The sequence below is a fragment of the Nyctereutes procyonoides genome, unplaced genomic scaffold, assembly GCF_905146905.1.
Source record: "Nyctereutes procyonoides isolate TBG_1078 unplaced genomic scaffold, NYPRO_anot_genome, whole genome shotgun sequence".
Taxonomy (NCBI): domain Eukaryota; kingdom Metazoa; phylum Chordata; class Mammalia; order Carnivora; family Canidae; genus Nyctereutes; species Nyctereutes procyonoides.
In genome coordinates, this window is record NW_026575131.1 from 5,760,006 (window position 1) to 5,777,181 (window position 17,176).

The 17,176-nt window shown below is 51.1% G+C and overlaps 1 protein-coding gene across 1 annotated transcript in view; it reads right to left on the reverse strand.

Annotated features, from left to right (window-relative positions):
* The window catches only part of CAND2 (cullin associated and neddylation dissociated 2 (putative)), a 33,002-nt gene that overhangs the window by 4,080 nt on the left and 11,746 nt on the right, over window positions 1–17,176 (reverse strand). Inside the window, exons 5-14 of the mRNA XM_055343541.1 lie at window positions 16,721–16,986; window positions 15,806–15,911; window positions 15,496–15,638; window positions 12,767–13,059; window positions 11,510–11,651; window positions 9,680–11,182; window positions 6,952–7,047; window positions 3,595–3,764; window positions 2,096–2,260; window positions 197–304 (exon numbers count right to left, since the gene is read on the reverse strand). Coding sequence (XP_055199516.1) covers window positions 197–304; window positions 2,096–2,260; window positions 3,595–3,764; window positions 6,952–7,047; window positions 9,680–11,182; window positions 11,510–11,651; window positions 12,767–13,059; window positions 15,496–15,638; window positions 15,806–15,911; window positions 16,721–16,986 — 2,992 coding nt within the window. The remainder of the gene's footprint in view (window positions 1–196; window positions 305–2,095; window positions 2,261–3,594; window positions 3,765–6,951; window positions 7,048–9,679; window positions 11,183–11,509; window positions 11,652–12,766; window positions 13,060–15,495; window positions 15,639–15,805; window positions 15,912–16,720; window positions 16,987–17,176) is intronic.

The window sequence follows — 17,176 nt, forward strand, 5'->3', positions numbered from 1 at the left end:
CAGTTCTGCAATTTACTAGCTGGGTAGCCTAGGTCAATAACTTTACCTCTCTGTTCCCCTGTGTATACAGTGGTGACAATAAGAAATACTTTACAGGATAATGACAACGAAGCACTTCATATGTCACCTACAAATGGTAACTGTAAACAATCTACAGGTGTGCCCAGGGCTAGGTGGGGTGGGGGTGGGGAGGTACCTTGGCGGTGCAGGTGGCTCTGAGTGGCTCAATGAGCCGGTCCACTCTCTGCAGAACAGGTGCAGGACACAGGGTAGCCAGTCGGGCTAGCATGATGAAGGTCAGCATCTGCCCAGGAGGAAGGAGGCAGAGTTCACAGTCAAATGGCCCAGAACCAAAAGGAACAGAGCCCAAGGAAGATCAGAGGCTCTGGTAGCAATGCCTAGAGCTCAGGTCCAAACGCTAGCACTAATGCCCACCAGGGCCCTGCTAGACTCTCTCCTGCTCTGGGCCTCAGTTTCCTTATCCATAAACTGAATGACAAGAGCTGCCAGGCCAACTACCCTTGGCTGACCTGAGGAGGATCAGATCAGATCAGAAGAGGCACCAGGGAAGGTGCGATTCTCCAGCTCAGATGCTCACAGGGCCAGGCAGGTATGTCCATGAGTGAAGAGGGCCAGAGGGTAACTGGGCAGGAGTAAGGAGTCCACGCTCCAGACAGCAGCTGTCAGCTCCAGCCAACTGTGGCTGTGGGAACGTGGCCCAGGGCTGACGGCCTGTGTGCTAAAGTGACTCTGATTTTCATGTAAGATCTCTCAACTTTTAAATGTAGGCACCCAGGTTAAAAAAAAAAAACAAAAAAAACAAAAAAAAAAAAAAAAAAACACAAGCTTCTGTGTGAGCCAGCTAAACACATCTATCTACAGGCCTGACTGCGGCCTACAGAATAATGGAGGCCTCTCTTGAAAATGTTAAGTTCCTACAAACAATACACAGCATAAAGGAGGGTTGTCTGGATTCTGCACGCCCTACCCACCTTCACCCGCTGTCCACAACCCACGGTAAAGGAGGGGGGCTGGGGCCAGAGTAGAAGAGAGCACAGCATCACACAGCACATGCCAGGACCCAGGGCTCCTCCACCCACCGACTGGTGCCCTTGAACTAGGCAGTTCTCTGGTCTCTCCCCTGAAAAGTGGGCATGATAAACCCACTGTCCAAGGACAGGATGCAGACTCAACGAGATAACTCTGGGGATGGGGTGCCTGGGTGGCTCAGTGGTCAGTGTCTGCCTTTGGCTCAGGTCGTGATCCCAGGGTCCTGAGATAGGGTCCCACATCAGGCTCCCTGCATGGAGCCTGCTTCTCCCTCTGCCTGTATCTCTGCCTCTCTCTGTGTGTCTCTCATGAATAAATGATAAAATCTTAAAAAAAAAAATAACTCTGGGGTCTCAAAAAATGTCATACCCACTCTCTTCAACACCAAGAGGAGCCCAGACATTGGGGTCAAAATATTACACTGATGCCCAGGCCCTGTCCTGTCCTGTGCTCCAGAAGGGCAGGCAAGAGGGCCATGTGGCCAGAACGTGTGAGAACAGAAAAGCATGGGAAAAATGCCTGTAAAAACAACTGGCTTTTATCAACGGACAGTGGGTCCTGGCCGTCTCTCACATTAGTGCCACAGGACCTGGCTCACTCTTCTTCGTGCAGCTAGCAATCCATGACCAGAGGTACCCTGTTTACTGAGTCACTTCTGATGGGTGGAGATTCAGGAAAATGCCAGCTGTCCGCAACTCCCACAGAGCTGCGAAGAACAATCTTGAACATAAAATTTCAGAGTGGGTTTAGGAGTGAGTTCAGAGGTTCTATTCATGGATCTGGAACTGCCAGATCAAAAGTGTGTCTGAGAATTCTAAAAGTTTCTAGTTACTGCTAAACCATCCTCCCAAGAGCTCACCCAGTGTAAACTCCCACTAAAGGTGTTTGAGAGGTTGGCTCTCTTTCTTATTGAAAAAGAACAAAGCAGTTATTTTCATGGGGGTGCCTGGGGTGGAGAGTAGAGGACAAACAAGCAGCGGGCCCCAGTGATGGCCTATCCCCTTGGTATGGAGTAGGCATAGGTCCGGCAGGGGGCTCATCCTACCCGGATATCATAGTGGTCCTTCAGGCCATCCTCCACGTGGTTCAGGAACTCGCAGATGTCCAGCTGGCCCAGGCAACTCTCAAGCAGCGAGTACATGCACTCAAAGGCTGCCTTCCGCACGTCCAGCCCATCGTCCACTGTGTGCTTAAAGGGCCCCATCTCCACCTGCAGGATGGAAGGATGACAAGTGTTATGGATGTGACTGTAGAGTGTAAGAATACTTCCCTTTGTCCTTGCTGCACACACCACCTCTCCTGTTCAGTACTGTGTTCTGTCCCTGAATCAAGCCTCAAGCTCTCAAATCTCTTGCCTTTATTCAGCCTTGCAACACCCTCTGATGATAATGGTAGCAGGGGCGCCTGGGTGGCTTAGTCGGCTAAGCATACAACTCTTGGTTTTGGCTCAGGTCAGGATCTCAGGGTCATGAGATCAAGCTCTGTGTCAGGCTCCATACTGAGCACAGAGTCTGCTTCAGATTCTTTTTCCCTCTCCCTCTGCTCCTCCACCCACTTGCTCGCCTCCCCCTTTCCCCCTCTCACTCTCAAATAAAATCTTTTTTAAAAATAGTAACAATAATTATTATGGTCTACTGAGCAGTGATAATGTGCCAGCCACTGTGCTGAGTGCTTGACAAATGACATTTTATTCAAGCATCACAACAGCCCTAGGAAGACGGTGTTACTATTAAATCCCCTTTAACATGTGAGGAAATTAAGGCTGAGAGGTTAATTAACTTGCCCAAGAATATACAGCTAGTAAGTGGCTGAACTAGAATTAAAAACCCAGGTCTCTGAAGCTTTTAACTACCAGGCTCAGTCTTAATGGTAAACTCCTCACCTCTCAAAGCCCAGATTAAATGCTCCCTCTTTTGGGAAACTTTCCTAACCTCTCTAAACAGTCACTTCCTTCTCAGCAATGCCAGGTATTTCAGATCTTTTTATTATATCACAGGATGACAGCTGTTAAGTCACCTTTAATCTCTGCCCCTTAAATCCTTACTATACCCAGTGGGCTCTAAATCAGTTAGATAATCAGCAGACTGGGTGTCTCTATCCTTGAGGAGGCCTTGAGCTCCCTGGTAGCAGAAACCATGTCTGGTCCAGCTCTGATCCTGGCACTCTGACACAGGGCTGGCACTCAGTGAACATCTGCTGAATGCTGAGTGATAATAAGACCACCAACATTCCCTGAGTGTTGACTGTGGGCCAGGAGCAGTTCTGCACACCTGCAGGACATAACTCATTGAATTTTCTCAACAACCCCATGATGCAGACACAAATTATTTTCTTCATTTTGCCCAATTAAGAAAAACTGAGGCTCAGAGCAGATTAAGTGGTCCTAGGCCAATGTGCCCAGGTCACACAACCAGCAAGCGGAGGAAGAGGACTTGACCCAGGTCACATGACCCACATGCTTATCTGCTCGGAGTTTACCAGAATCCTTGCCACAGCCCCACCAATCAGACCCAGGGCTTCCAATCTGTCCTTCACCAGCCTCACCTCTCGGATGAGGTCCCTGCGGATCTTCGTCTCCTGGTAGAGGAGGGGCAGGATGTCATCTAGCAGGTCCCGGACCAGTGAAGGCTTGTTATGCACAGCCGAGTTGAAGAAAGCCAGAGTGGCCCGGCGCACATTCAGGTCTGGGTCCTGTAGGCTTTCCATAAACTCTCCTGGTGGAAAGATGAGGGGAGGGCGGGAGGGATGGCTCAGCCAAGACACAAACCACCTCCACCCCCAACCTCGTTTATCTGGGTAATGTGAGCCGGGTAGACCTGGCTGAATGGGGCAAACATGTTCAGAGCATCTACTTTTTTACCAGGCACAACGGGCCCTCAAAGCCCAGATAAAAATGTGAACTAGAATCTGGTCTGGGTTCAAATCCAGATCCCACCACTTCCTATGGGACCTTGGATAGCCTGAATGTCTTCACCTATAAAATGGGAGTAATTGCAGTACCCACAGCATAGGACCGTGTTTAAGATTTAAAATGCAGTAAGGTGGGCAGGACAGGTGGCTCAGTGGTTTAGCACCACCTTCAGCCCAGGGTGTGATCCTGGAGACCTGGGATTGAGTCCCACATCGGGCTCCCTGCATCCATGCTTCTCCCTCTGCCTGTGTCTGTTCCTCTCCCTCGCCCTCTCTCTCTCTGTGTCTCTCATGAATAAATAAAATATTTTTTAAAAAATAAAATGCTGTGAGACATATATATCTCTATCTCTATATAGCTAGATATATCTCTATCTCTAGATATATATGTCCATATATATCTCTATAAAGATATCTACATAAAGATATAGATCTCTATTTCTATATATAGAGAGAGAGAAGAGAAAGAGAGAGAACAATAAATAAAATATATAGAGGGCCTGGCACAGAGCAAGTATTCTGTAAATGTTAACTTGATATTATTATAGATAAAACTCCTAAAGATCAGAGAAGTTAAAAAAAAAACTTCCACATTTACACAGCACTTCTAAGTACACCTTTTTGTATAGTTTAGATTTTTTTAATAACTGTGTTAATGTTCTATATGCTCTGTAAATGAAATCAAGAATGAGGGGAATCCCTAAAAAAACACAACAACAAAACCCCTAACTGTATTTCAAGTGATCAACATAACTACCAGGTTATGAAAGAGTAAAACAACTCATCCAAGTAACTTCCAAAGAATTTTGACTAGATGTCCTCAGGCTAAAGACAAAAGCCCTATAAAGAAATACTGTGTGTGTCTGTCTAGTACATACACTCATACATATGTATACTCCCTAGTTCTGCCTGCTGAGAGGGCCTCAGAGCAACAGCACCCCAGGAGCAATGAGAACACCTACTGTCTAGATCTTGGATTCTAAGTACCATTCTCCTCTAAATGGTACTCCCCTGAGTACCATTCTCTAGGGAATCCAAGCTCCCTAGAGAAATGGCTGATTCCTGAACTAGGGCAGGAAAGGTTCAAGGTGAGTCTAGAGCATCTTACTGTGCTAAAAAAGTAAGGATATGTTCAAAGGATGATGGAAACATGTCAACAGAACGTAGGAAATACAGGAACCAGCCTGAAGGGCCCCCACTGGCCACATCTGAGACAAGCTTGAGAATCAAAATAAATGGAGACAGTAATAAATTATAATTCTTTGAATGACACAGGAATTCTTGAGTCTTGAGTCTATAATGATATGAATAAATCAGTGAATAAATAAATATATGAGAGAGAAGGAAAAGTCCCTCCAGAGAGCAGAAGGCAAACTAACAAATATGAAAGGAATACTGGAGTTGAAAGTCACCATTTGGCAATTGTCAGAAATCACTGGGACAAGAAAGAAATCACAATCGATGCTAAATGTGGGCAGAAATTCGGTGAAGAGAATATTTCAACAGACTCGAAAATATTCATTCCAAAGGAAAAAGTAATTTGAAAGACCTTGTTTGAGAGAGACATGGGGGAGGGGCAGAGGGAAAGGGAGAGTCCCAAGCAGACTCCACTCTGAGCGCAGAGCCCAATGTGGGGCTCGATCCCATGACCCCGAAATCACTGCCAGAGCTGAAACCAAGAATCAGTCACTAAACCAATTGTGCCACCCAGGTGCCCCAGGAAAAGGTAATTTTAGAGTGGAAAAACCTGGAAGTCGCTATCTTAATCAGGTGATCAGAGTTACCATCACGCACCTCCCGATAGGACAGGCAACCTCTGCCCCTTGCACTGTGCTCTGCTGGTTCCTGGATTCCTCCATTCTCTCTGAGAACACAGCCATGGGAGAGCTGGCAAGACCCGAGTTCCAGCCTATCTTAGCCTGTTTCCTCCTCTGTAAGATGTGGCCAGTCCTACACACCATGCAGCGTGCCTTGAGAATGAACCATGGTGAGGTGTATTAAAGGATCTAGCTTTGTACGTGATACACAGTGAGAGCTCAAAAACTGGTTCAAACATACAACAAGAAGAACCAAACACCCAGGCATAGGTCCCTGGGGCTGCCAGCCATGGCAACTCAGGCAAGGTGAAGGAAACCAGGACTGGCAGCAGTGTGTGCCCACTGGGTCAGGGGATGGAATGAAGTTGCTACTGACATTGCTGTGGCTTCTGGACGTGTTCTTTAATCCAGAGTGTGGCCACCTCTGCTGACACCTGGTCTCACACAACAGTGCCCAGGCAAATGGGGATCAGCACCTTCATTTTATAGCTGGGGATAAGATGGTCTGTCCATGCTCACACAGCCCGAGGAGCAGAGCCAGGCTGCCAACCCAAGACCCTCCACACTCCATTAAGCTGCCTGGAGGAGGAGGACCAGACGCCAGTGTGGTCCAGTGACAGGCCTACATCCTCAGAGCCTTGAATGTCTGCCTTTTCTAGGAAGAGCCTGGTCCTGCAGAGCCCCGCAAAAGAAGGCTCACCAGTGAAGGCTACTTGGGCTCCTCCAGACAGAAGGCTCCTCAGACAAGAGATGAGCTGGGAAACCACTCTCCCCAACCACAGTCTGCCCAGCATGGTGCCCGCTGAGGTCAATGCATGTGAGAGGCTGGTGGTCCTCCACTTCTAAGAGCCTGCATGTCCAGGGAGGACCTTCCCCTCAGTAACCAATAGGGTCTCTGGAATAACCTTAGATCTTTCAGATAAGGGTTTCTTATCCCCCATTCTACAGAGGAGAAAACTGAGGCTCAGAGATGAGAAGTAGCAGGCTAGGCTCACCTAGCTATTCAATGCCAGCACAGGGATTTGCACCTGTGTCCTGCTGCCTGTCATGGGAGTGATGTAGCCTCTCGGGTTTCCAACTCCCCTTGGCTACTGTGTAAGGGAAATCAGCCCAGACTCCAAGGCTGGGAGCGGAAACTGAATGGGGCTGGGGGCAAAGGGAAGTGAATGCTCACCGATGAAGCTCTTCAGGAGGGGGTCGATGGGATGGGGCTGGTCAGAGATGAGGAACTTGACCGCTGTGATAACCGTGCTCCGTGTGTGTGGCTGACCTGCAGGACAAGAGGCATCAGCATGGTGAGTGGCAGACCTGATCTCGGACACCCGCGGGTAGGAAGGCACCAAGGCTCTCTGCCTCCCCAGGAAACAGAACTGCACCCCTCCCCATTCAAAGCATCCATGTTTGGCGAAATCAATGCTCCCATTTCCCTTGGCAGCCTAAAATTTATCCCCAAATTCTCTCTGCTGTGGCTGACAGGAAAACTGTCGGTTCTCAGGTCACCACACTGCAGGATGCAAGCAGAGAACCAAGAACCCAAGGCAGCGATCAATCCACAGGCCAGAGAAAGACCTCTGCTCAGGCCTTAGGGTGGCATTTTATTTTTCAGATGTGTTATCTCAATTAATCTTCAGGATGGTCCTATTGATTCATTAATTAAATGGTAATAGAAATCAAAATTTTATATTTGATTATTATTAAGGACCTTCCCCTCAGCAACTGATAGGGTCTATGAAATAACCCTAGATCCTTTAGATAAAGGTTTCTCACCTCCTTGGTCTCTGTCTAGTAGAGAAATTATCAATTTTTAAATATTAATTATATCAATTATAGATATATAGATTAAATAAACATTAATATGAACAATTAATTTAATATAAACAAATTATTAATAAGAATATTATTAAGCTCTATTTTACAGATGAGGAAAGAGACCCAGAAAGGTCAAGTTCGTATCTAAGGTCATACAGCAAATCCAGAATTCAATGGCTGATTCTGAGCCCTGGCTGAGCCCTTGTCCTAAGGCCTGCATTCTCTAAGCAGGGGACAGGTGTTGCTCCAGCTAGCCAAGGGCCAAGGGGAATCCAAGAGAATTCAGAACACCCCGGAAGCTTGGTAATGGAGAATTCACTTAATTTTAGTTTTCTGCTTGCTGAGTAGAAAAGGTGAAGAAAAGAAACGGAATACATCTCCCACCATGGTGGAAGAAACAAACCAGAGTTGCTTGCTCCTCTCCTCCCCCAGCACACAACAGTGACGGGTGAAGGTTATTCCCATCATGTAGACTTTACATTCAAGACTTGGGAAGAAATTAACATTTGGGTGCCAGGGTGTGAATAAGGGAAAGTTAGTGACTTCAGATTTGCAGTTTTTTCCTCTTTCTCTCTCTATCCTGGCTGGTTCCGGGTGGCTGATGAAGACATGGACAACAGAACAGGATTAAGTGACTCTAAAATGAGAAATATGATGGGGCATCTGGCTGGCACAGTTAAGTGTCCAACTCCCGGTTTCGGCTCAGGTCATGATTTCAGGGTCATGGGATTGAGGCCCCTGTCAGGCTCCACAACCAGGGCAGAGAGAATCCTTAAGACTTTCTCCCTCCCCCTCTGCCCCTTCCCCCTCATCTCTCTAAAAGATAAATCTTTTATAAAAATTAAATAAGAAAGATGAGGCTGAGGAAAAATACAGGCAGGAAGTGAGAGGAAGACTAGAGTGAGGGCAAGGAGGCCAAGTAGGAAGTTCCACAAACTTGCTAGAAGCAGGCCATGAATTGGGCTCCAAGGCAGCTAAAAAAGAAATGTGACCAGTTAGCTGGCTCAAGTGTGCATGAGGCAGAAACAAATCAGAGCTTGGAAATGGCAGGGGGCCTCCTCCTCCCAAGACTCTGGCCTCCCAAGGTTCCTCATGAAGAGCCCTGTGAGTGTCACAGGCCATGTCCTCAATATGTTCTTCTTGTTCACACAGCGGTGCGGGCCACAGAGCCGCTGTTGTTGTTGTTTTTAAGATTATTTATTTATTCATGAGAGACACAGAGAGAGAGAGAGGCAGAGACACAGGCAGAAGGAGAAGCAGGCTCCCTGCAGGAAGCCTGATATGGAACTCGAACCCAGGACCCCAGGATCACTCCCTGAGCCAAAGGCAGATCCTCAACCTTTGAGCCACCCAGGTGCACCAGAGCTGCTTCTTTTAAACTTGGCATCTAGTAACGGCTTAACTATAATCACTAACATAGCAATGATAGCAGTTACTCAGTATTAATTACATACCATGTACTCTACCAAGCACTTTGCCCACATTCTATCAATGACTACACCCACGGACCCTATATGGGGACCAGCTGACCAGCTCAAGACCTGGAGGCCTTTCTTTCTCAGAGGCTTTCACTTGCCCCGGAGCCCCACAGTCCTACCCATCTGCTTTCTTCCTCCCTGAGCTTCGGAATACCCTGACATGCCCTTACCTGGCCACACAAAACCTGCCCCTGGTTTTTGCTGAACCTTCCCCAAACCCGAGGAGTATAGCACCCAGTCTAGTCTACACTGACATTTGCTCCTGGCTCAAACTAGCCCAAGGGAGCTGCACTCTTCAGACAGAGAACTGCTTTTATTAACTTTTGCCCAGAGCATGAGGCTGCTGTCCATAACAAAAAGTACACAAGTGGCATCACAAAAAGCTTATTTTTTGAGGGGACATTTTAAAGAGTCTGTCTCCTCCATTCCAGAGTCTCCCAGGAGGAGCCTGCAAGTCTCAGGAAACACTGTTTTTAATGGCTCCTCCGCCTTTACCTCACCCACACCGTGCATCTCAGACCCAGTTGCTTGAATTAGCTCACTCTGAGTGGGCTGCTCAAATGCAAACTGCCTACTTCCGATGTGGACTGCCTTTGCCCACACCTGTGCCCCTACCTGCAGCAAGCTGTTTCCGGAATCGGGGCAGAAGGAATGGAGGGTTCACGAGGACCAGCTTGCCGATGCACTCAGCCACCACCCCCCGGGTGCCCTCCTCGGCTCCCTCACAGCGCTGGAAGAGCAGGGCCCAGATGTCCTCAGCATAGGGCTTCAGGCTGTCGGGCTGGGCGGCCCCCAGAGCCTCCCTGAGTGAGTGCAGCAGCAGGTACTGCCGCCGGGGCTCGGCCTCGATCTGCCCCAGTAGGAAGGGCAGGAAGTCGGGCAGGTTCCCAGCACCCACGCGGCCCAGTGCATAGGACGCGGCTGCCCTCACATCCTCACTGGGGGACCCCAAGGCTTCCAGGAGCACTGCTTTCAGCTCCCGCTGGGGGCCTGGCCCGGCCACCTGGCCCACCTCAGCCAGGGACAGGAACGCCAGGACCTTGACCCCTGTGCTTGAGTGCGGTGACCTGGCATCGCAGACCAGCCGGTTTGCTGTGCCTGCCGCCTCCTGGGGACAGGCAGCCGCGAGGGCTGCCACACACCGAGCCAAAGAGTGGAACACCTGCTTATGTAAGCCTGGCCCGCCATCCGCAGCCTGGTCATAAACAGGTGCTGTGAGCATGCTGATGAGCTCCTCGTAGTCCACACAAGGGGGGCGGGTCCCCACCAGGGCCTGCAGGAAGCCTTCAGCTGCTGCCAGCACGCTTGCTGGCAACAGGGGCGAGCGCAGCAACCGCAGCAGCTCTGAGAGCACAGGGCCGCTGACCTTGGCCAAAGAGGCCGGCTGGGCATGGGTCACTGTGGCAAGGAAGTCCACAGCCAGCTGGGCCACATGCATGTCGCTCTCACTGACCAGGGCAGGCAGCTCGGCCAGCACAGCCTGCACGGCACACGGCGGGAGGCTAAGTCCCTGGCTCTGGGCCAGGGCGTCCAGGGCAGCCAGTGTGGCCAGCCGCAGGGCCCGCTGGTTCTTTCGAAGGAACGAGGCCAGAATGGGCAGTGCCTCAGCCACAATGGGCTGTAGGTCAAGCCGCAATGGGGACACGGCCACCAGCGTCAGTGCTTTGACAGCAGGCAGCCGGGTGATCTCATTCCGCAGGCGGTCCAGGAGGAGCAAGAGTGATGGCTCTAGGTCAACCCCCAGCCGGTCCCCCAGGTGGGCCATGAGGTGGCCCATGCAAGCAATGGCACGCTCCTTCACCTCCTGGTCCAGGTCAGTGGCACGGAGTCGTGCCAGGGTGGCTGCAGACATCTCTCCAACATATGGCTCAGGGTCCAGTGTCCGAGGCCTGTCCAGTGGCCACAAGGCCCGCACGAGCTCCTGGAGCACCAGCAGGGCCTCCGCCGCGATCTTGTAGAAAGGGTCAGCCACACAGGCCATCACAGGTGGCAGGAGAGTCGGCAGGTGTGAGTGGAAGGCCTCAGCTGGCTCTGTGCCCAGCAGACCCTGTAGGAAGGCCAGGGCGTCCATCCGGATAGTGGAAGAGCTGGAACGGTCCGCCAGAGAGAAGACAATGCCTGTGGGATGGGTGCAAAGGTTACAGGGCCACAGGCAGTCCCTACTAATGGGGGTGGAGTACCTGCAGGCATCTGAGCTGGACCCAGACCCCTAGGCTCCTAGGCTGCAGATTCTGAAAGGCCAGGGCTTGGCCAGGGCTGAGGGACGCAAGGTCAGGAAAGCCCTCTGAAACCAGGAAGTAGGGCCAGTACCCCAGCTTTGTTCTCACTGTTGGCAGTGGCAAGCCACCACTGAACTGGGGCACCCATGGGGCTAGAGCCCTGGGGTCTGGGGTCTGGGTTCTAGAAGAGCCCAGGCAGCAAGTACCTGGTTGCAGTCCATCCTACCTGCTACCAGCACAGGCATGTGCTCTCCCAGGCTGCCAGGGAGGACACCCGCCAGCTCAGTGAGGAGGCTGAAGCAGCCCTGGCGGGCCCTGACACTCCGATCCTTAAGCTGCCGCTGCAGGGCCTTGATCACAAGAGGCACCTGTGGGCAGTTTGAAGGCGATCAGTGACCACCCAGGAAACCTGGTTGACCCACCCGGTACTGGGGGGCTTTGCCTAGCCAGGCATATGCCCATGGAGGCCCCCCCCCGGTGTAGGAGGACCACTCCATCCCAAGCTTTCCATGACATGCTCCATAGCAGGCACCTGATTCCATACGTGGACCCTCTGCAGTAGGTACTATTCCTGGGCCCTCTTTACAGATGGGGAATAGATCAGAGATTAAGTGAGTTGCTCAAGACCACCCAAGGCAGTCTGGCTCTCACCCCTACACTCCATGAGGGGGAAGTACAGAGGCCCCTTCCCTTCTCTGGCTAGATTGTCTCCCTAGATGAGCCCATCTATTCCCCAGGGGCTGCAGATTCCAGTGAAGCCAAGATTTCCAGCCTACATCTCCAACATCAGACTCGGCTGCTAACCACCCGCTGGACCTCCCAACGTGGGCATCCAAGGACCTCCAACATGAATGTCTAGAACAGAACTTCCCTCCTCTACTATGTCAAGGAACTACAGTTTCAGGCTTTAGCCAGAACCCAGAACTCACATGACACCTTCCTCTCCCTCACCCTTCACATCCAATCCATCAGCAAGACCCAGAAGCTACCCCTCCAGTCTGACCATTCCTCTTTTCCCTACTCACAGCCCACAGCACACCTCTTCCACTTGGACAACTACAAGGGCTTCCTGCTGGCCTCCAGAAGCTATTCCTTCCCGCCCTGTTATGGTTCATTTCCCATACAGCAGCCAGAGTGAACTCCTTCAAATGGGAATGGGATCCTGTAATTCCCTTCCTGTGTGGCTTCTAGGCTCTTAGAATAAAACTGAAACTCCTTCTCAGAAGACTAGGAATGCTATTTCTGTTGTCTATCTGCCCCTAGCCTGTGTGGTCCAGGGACTGGGACTTCATCTGCCCTGCTCCTCACGGTACTTTAGCCCCCAACACAGGGCCAGGTACGGTGCTCAGTGCACACACTTCCGTGGGTGGACAGATGGTGGGGCAGTGGAAGGATAAGAAGGTGGACAGAGGGGAGTGGGCAGGTGAGAGGGTGAGTAATGAGTCAGGGAGCAAGAATGGGAGACAGGAGGAGGCATGCCTACCTGGCCACGCAGCATATGGAGGTTGCTGCCTGTTTGGGTGGGCTCCTCCATAGACTCCAGCCACCCCTTTGGAGGTCGCGTCTGCCGCAACAGCACAATGTAAGCCCCGAAGACATCAGCCTTGACATTCTCCTCACGTTCCTTGAAGCGGCGGATGAGCGCAGGCGCCAGGGTGCAGTGGAAGTCAGGCAGCAGGTCAGGCCGAGAGCCAATTAAGGCTGCTATGCACTTGGCCGCTGCCCGGCGCACCTTCCAGCTCATGTCATCATCATCACTGTATTCATCCTCACTCTCTGGGGTGGGAACAGGACACCCATGGAGCCTTGCGCACTGCAGCCTGGTCCCACCCAGGCTATATCCCAGGAAGGGGAAGTGACAAGAAATGGGGTAGGGAGGAGGGAGCCAAGCCTGTTTCAACTTTCAATGATTATTTATAGGCTATTAGGAATGTTACCTGCCATTTAATGAACACCTATGTGCTAGGGGTGATGCCAAGCACTTCAGATCCACAACCTCACTTGAGCCTCACAATCACCTTGTGAGACAAGGCTTATTTTCCTCTGTAGAGATGTGGAAATTGGGGGGAATAGCTCACCCCAAGTTACATGAGCAGGGATATAGCTGGAGTTAAACCAGGATCCTCCCTTTGCTCCAGTCCCTTCACTGTTTTGCCTGCATCAGGGACAAAGCTAATTTCCAAGTTGTCAGTGAGGATTTCAAAGAATCCATTTGGGGCACAAAACCCACCCTTTGGTCAGAACTGACTGTGTGATGTTTCACTTACTGGGATTCCAGAAGGGAGAGGTGACAGGCCTCCGTTTGGCCTCTTCCCTCCCTCCACCCCCAGCCTCTCAAGCCCTGATTGGCTTCCAAGCAAGACTATTAACAAGGGAAAGCACTTATGTGGCTTTCTACTTTCTAAGCTCCCCTGAGAGGATGGAGCTTATCAAGTCTTCATCACACCCTAGATATGGGAGTGCCTTGAGCCTCATTTTATAGATGACAAGAATAATACTCAGGGCAAGACTCTCCTGAGGACACACAGGTAGAAAACAACAGAACTGAGATTCAGGCCCACGAGGCCCACCCATATATTTGGGGAGATACACAAGGGACCAAGAGGGGGATGGTCCCAACTAGGAACACCATCAGGCACAGCCACAGAGGCTAGTGCGTTCTTTCTACCCATGTCACTCTGTAGATGACTCAGACTTCCAGAGAACTGGCATCTGGAGAAGCCATAGGGGGCCATGTAGATGGTCCAGAGCAGATGCCAGAGCAGATGTCCTCTGATGGACTGTTCTTTGTTACCTCCATCTTATGCCACCCAGGGAGGAACATCCATAGCTCCAGGATACTGACAAGAAAATGCTCATTCTCCCTGACTAGGCATTCAAGACCCCAACACACCTCTCTGATCTCATCTCCTAACATCGCATTTTTTTAATAAAGATTTTTATTTATTTATTTATTCAATCATGAAAGACATAGGGAGAGAGAGAGACAGAGACACAGGCAGAGAGAGAAGCAGGCTCCATGCAGGGAGCCTGACGTGGGACTCGATCCCGGGTCTCCAGGATCAGGCCCTGGGCCGAAGGCGGCGCTAAACTGCTGAGCCACCCGGGCTGCCCCTAACATCCCATCTTATTCTGAGTATTCCCATCAGGCTCGAAGTCCCTCTCCTCCATCAACGTCCTGCTTCTAGGGCCCAGGGTCATCAGTCTGAGTGACAGGTAGGACCATGCCCACAGAAAGGAAGCAAGCCACTGCGTCCATTCTCCATCCAGGTATCTCTTTCCCTGTCAGTACCTATCATTCCACCAGCAGAGCTTCACTCTGCTGGGTTAAAGCATCATCTCTCGGAAGCCGTTACTAAGCAGGCATAGAGATGGCAGCATAGAGGTGAGGGCCCCAAGTCCCAGTTTTGCCACTTTCTAGTTGTGTTATCTCAGGCAAATCTCTAAGTCTGGGTTTCCTTGGAAATATGGGGATAACAAGCATCTGGTTTTCTCAGGTTATTGGAAGAAGCACAAAATGAGAATGCTCAGGAAACTAGTAGATGTTCAATAAATGACAGCAATTACCATGATCTAGGCACAGGGTGGAGACCTTGGGGAACCCAGATTACAGACGGTAGGGCTGAAGACTGAGGAGGAGTTAAGATCAGGATGGGGGTGAAAAAAAAAAAAGATCAGGATGGGGGTGGGGAGTCAGTACTGAGTAGCTCAGTCAGTTAAGCATCTGTCTTTGGCTCAGGTCATGATCCCAGGGTTCTCAGATCAGGCCCCACAGCAGGCTCCCTGCTCAGCGGGGAGTCTGCTGGTCCCTCTCCCTCTGCCCTTCCCCACTGCTCATTCTCTCTCTCTCTCAAATAAATATATAAAAAAAATATTTTAAAAAAATGTTCAGGATGGGGGTGCCAGATGTGGCTCTGTCTTTGGCTGGGGGGCGGGGGGTAAGGGAGTATCCCAGGAAAGCTGCACCCTTGGGATCCCTGGGTGGCTCAGCAGTTTAGCACCTGCCTTCTGCCCAGGGCATAATCCCGAAGTCCTGGGATCGAGTCCCGCATCGGGCTCCCTGCATGGAGCCTGCTTCTCCCTCTGCCTGTGTCTCTGCCTCTTTCTCTCTGTGTGTCTCTTGTGAATAAATAATAAAATAAAAATATTAAAAAAAAAAAAAGCTGCACCCATTTCTGCCTTCCAGCCTCAATGACAAAGTTGGCCACCCACCTTGCTCACTGAATTCATTATCTTCTGTCTCCATCTGCTCCTCATCCCCGTCACTGTCATAATTATAGTTGGGGTCATGCTTCATGTACTGGAGGCAGAGGCTGGTCACATTGGGCACGTGAGGACCCATCTCCTTGGGGCACCTGTAGGGCAGAATGAGGGAGGCTCTGCTGGACAGGCAAGAGAGGGGAGTGGGCCCACTGCTAAGTCCTGAGATCTTACTGCTTTGAGGCCAGTCCCCTGGGCCCCCCATTTCCCCAACAACTTCCCAAAGAAACCATGGGCCCCTGTCTCCTGGTACTGCACTTACTTCCTCAGGAAGGCCTCAAAAGCTTGGAGGCAGGACTCCCGCAGCTCATCATCATCCAGGTTGCAGAATTCCTCCACCAGGGGCACCAGGCGGTCTAGGTGGGCCCCTGTAGGGCCAGGTATATCACTAAGGGCAGGCCAGACGCTTTCCCAGGCTCCCTCAGCCCACAGCACCCACCCTGTCCCTGCACCTGCAGCCCTGACCACTGCAAACTCAACTTGGTGGCTTCAGAATCAAGCAGATGTTAAGGTTCTAGCCTTGTCTCTGCCACTCAGGAGCTATGTGACCTCAGACACACCACCACACTTCTAGGACCTCCATATACTCTTCTCTTTCCAGCAGTGATAACAATGCCTACCAGGCAGAGACTTGGGTTAAGATTAAAGACATGATGCATATAAAGAGCTCTGCTTAAGTCTTGGCACAGGGTAGGTACAGGTAGGCAAAGGGGCACAAGGAAACTTTTGGGGGGTGATGGAAATTTTCTGTATCTTGATTGCTGTAGTAGTTTCACAGGTGTACGCAAAGGTCAAAACACACTTTACCTATGCACTTTAAACAGTGCAGTTTATTATATGTACGTTATGCTCCAATAAAAATTTGTAAAAATCCAAACCTGGCTTATAGGTTGTTATTAAAGTGTATCTGTCAAAGTAAGAGGATAGAACATACTGTATTTAAGTTTGGTGGCATGATTTATAATTATCTGTGAGCCTCAGAATAGGTAGTTCAGGTCAGAAAAAAACGTCACACTCAGAGCCCACCCACTGCCTCTCCAGCTCCGCGTCCCGCTTTCAGGTGTGTCAGGCCACGTCCCCTTACCTGGGAGGTGGCTGACGCTCACGCCCCACCCGTCTGCCCCCAGCGCCACCCACCTTGTCACCAACCCCTTGCAGAGGCGCGACACCCCCTTACCGAGCCGGTGGCCAGCCTGCCGGCCTACGCTACCCAGACACTGGATCAGAGTGCGGACGGTGGCAGGGCTGGTGGGCGCACGCGGGCCCGGCAGCCGATCCAGCAGGTGGTCCGCGAGCTCCACGAAGAGGTCGGTGCTGCAAGCGGCTGCCAGGTGGCCAAGGGCCCCGACTGCCCGCTTGCGCACGGCCAGGCGGGGACTGCTGAGCTGAGGCAGCAGGCAGTGCAGGAGGCTGGCGTGGAAGGCACCCAGAGGGGCGCCCAGCCTGGGGAGTCAGAGGGGATGTCGGATGGGGCCTACCCACCCAGCGGGCAGCCTGGGCCAGGCACCTCTCTTCTCCCCATCCTCTCCAGGGCTCCACCCAGAATTATGACAACCCAACTCTTGGTAAATCGAAAGGTCCCCTGCAACTGTGTGGAGTAATTATTTATTATTACACACAAGAAAGCAGCAGA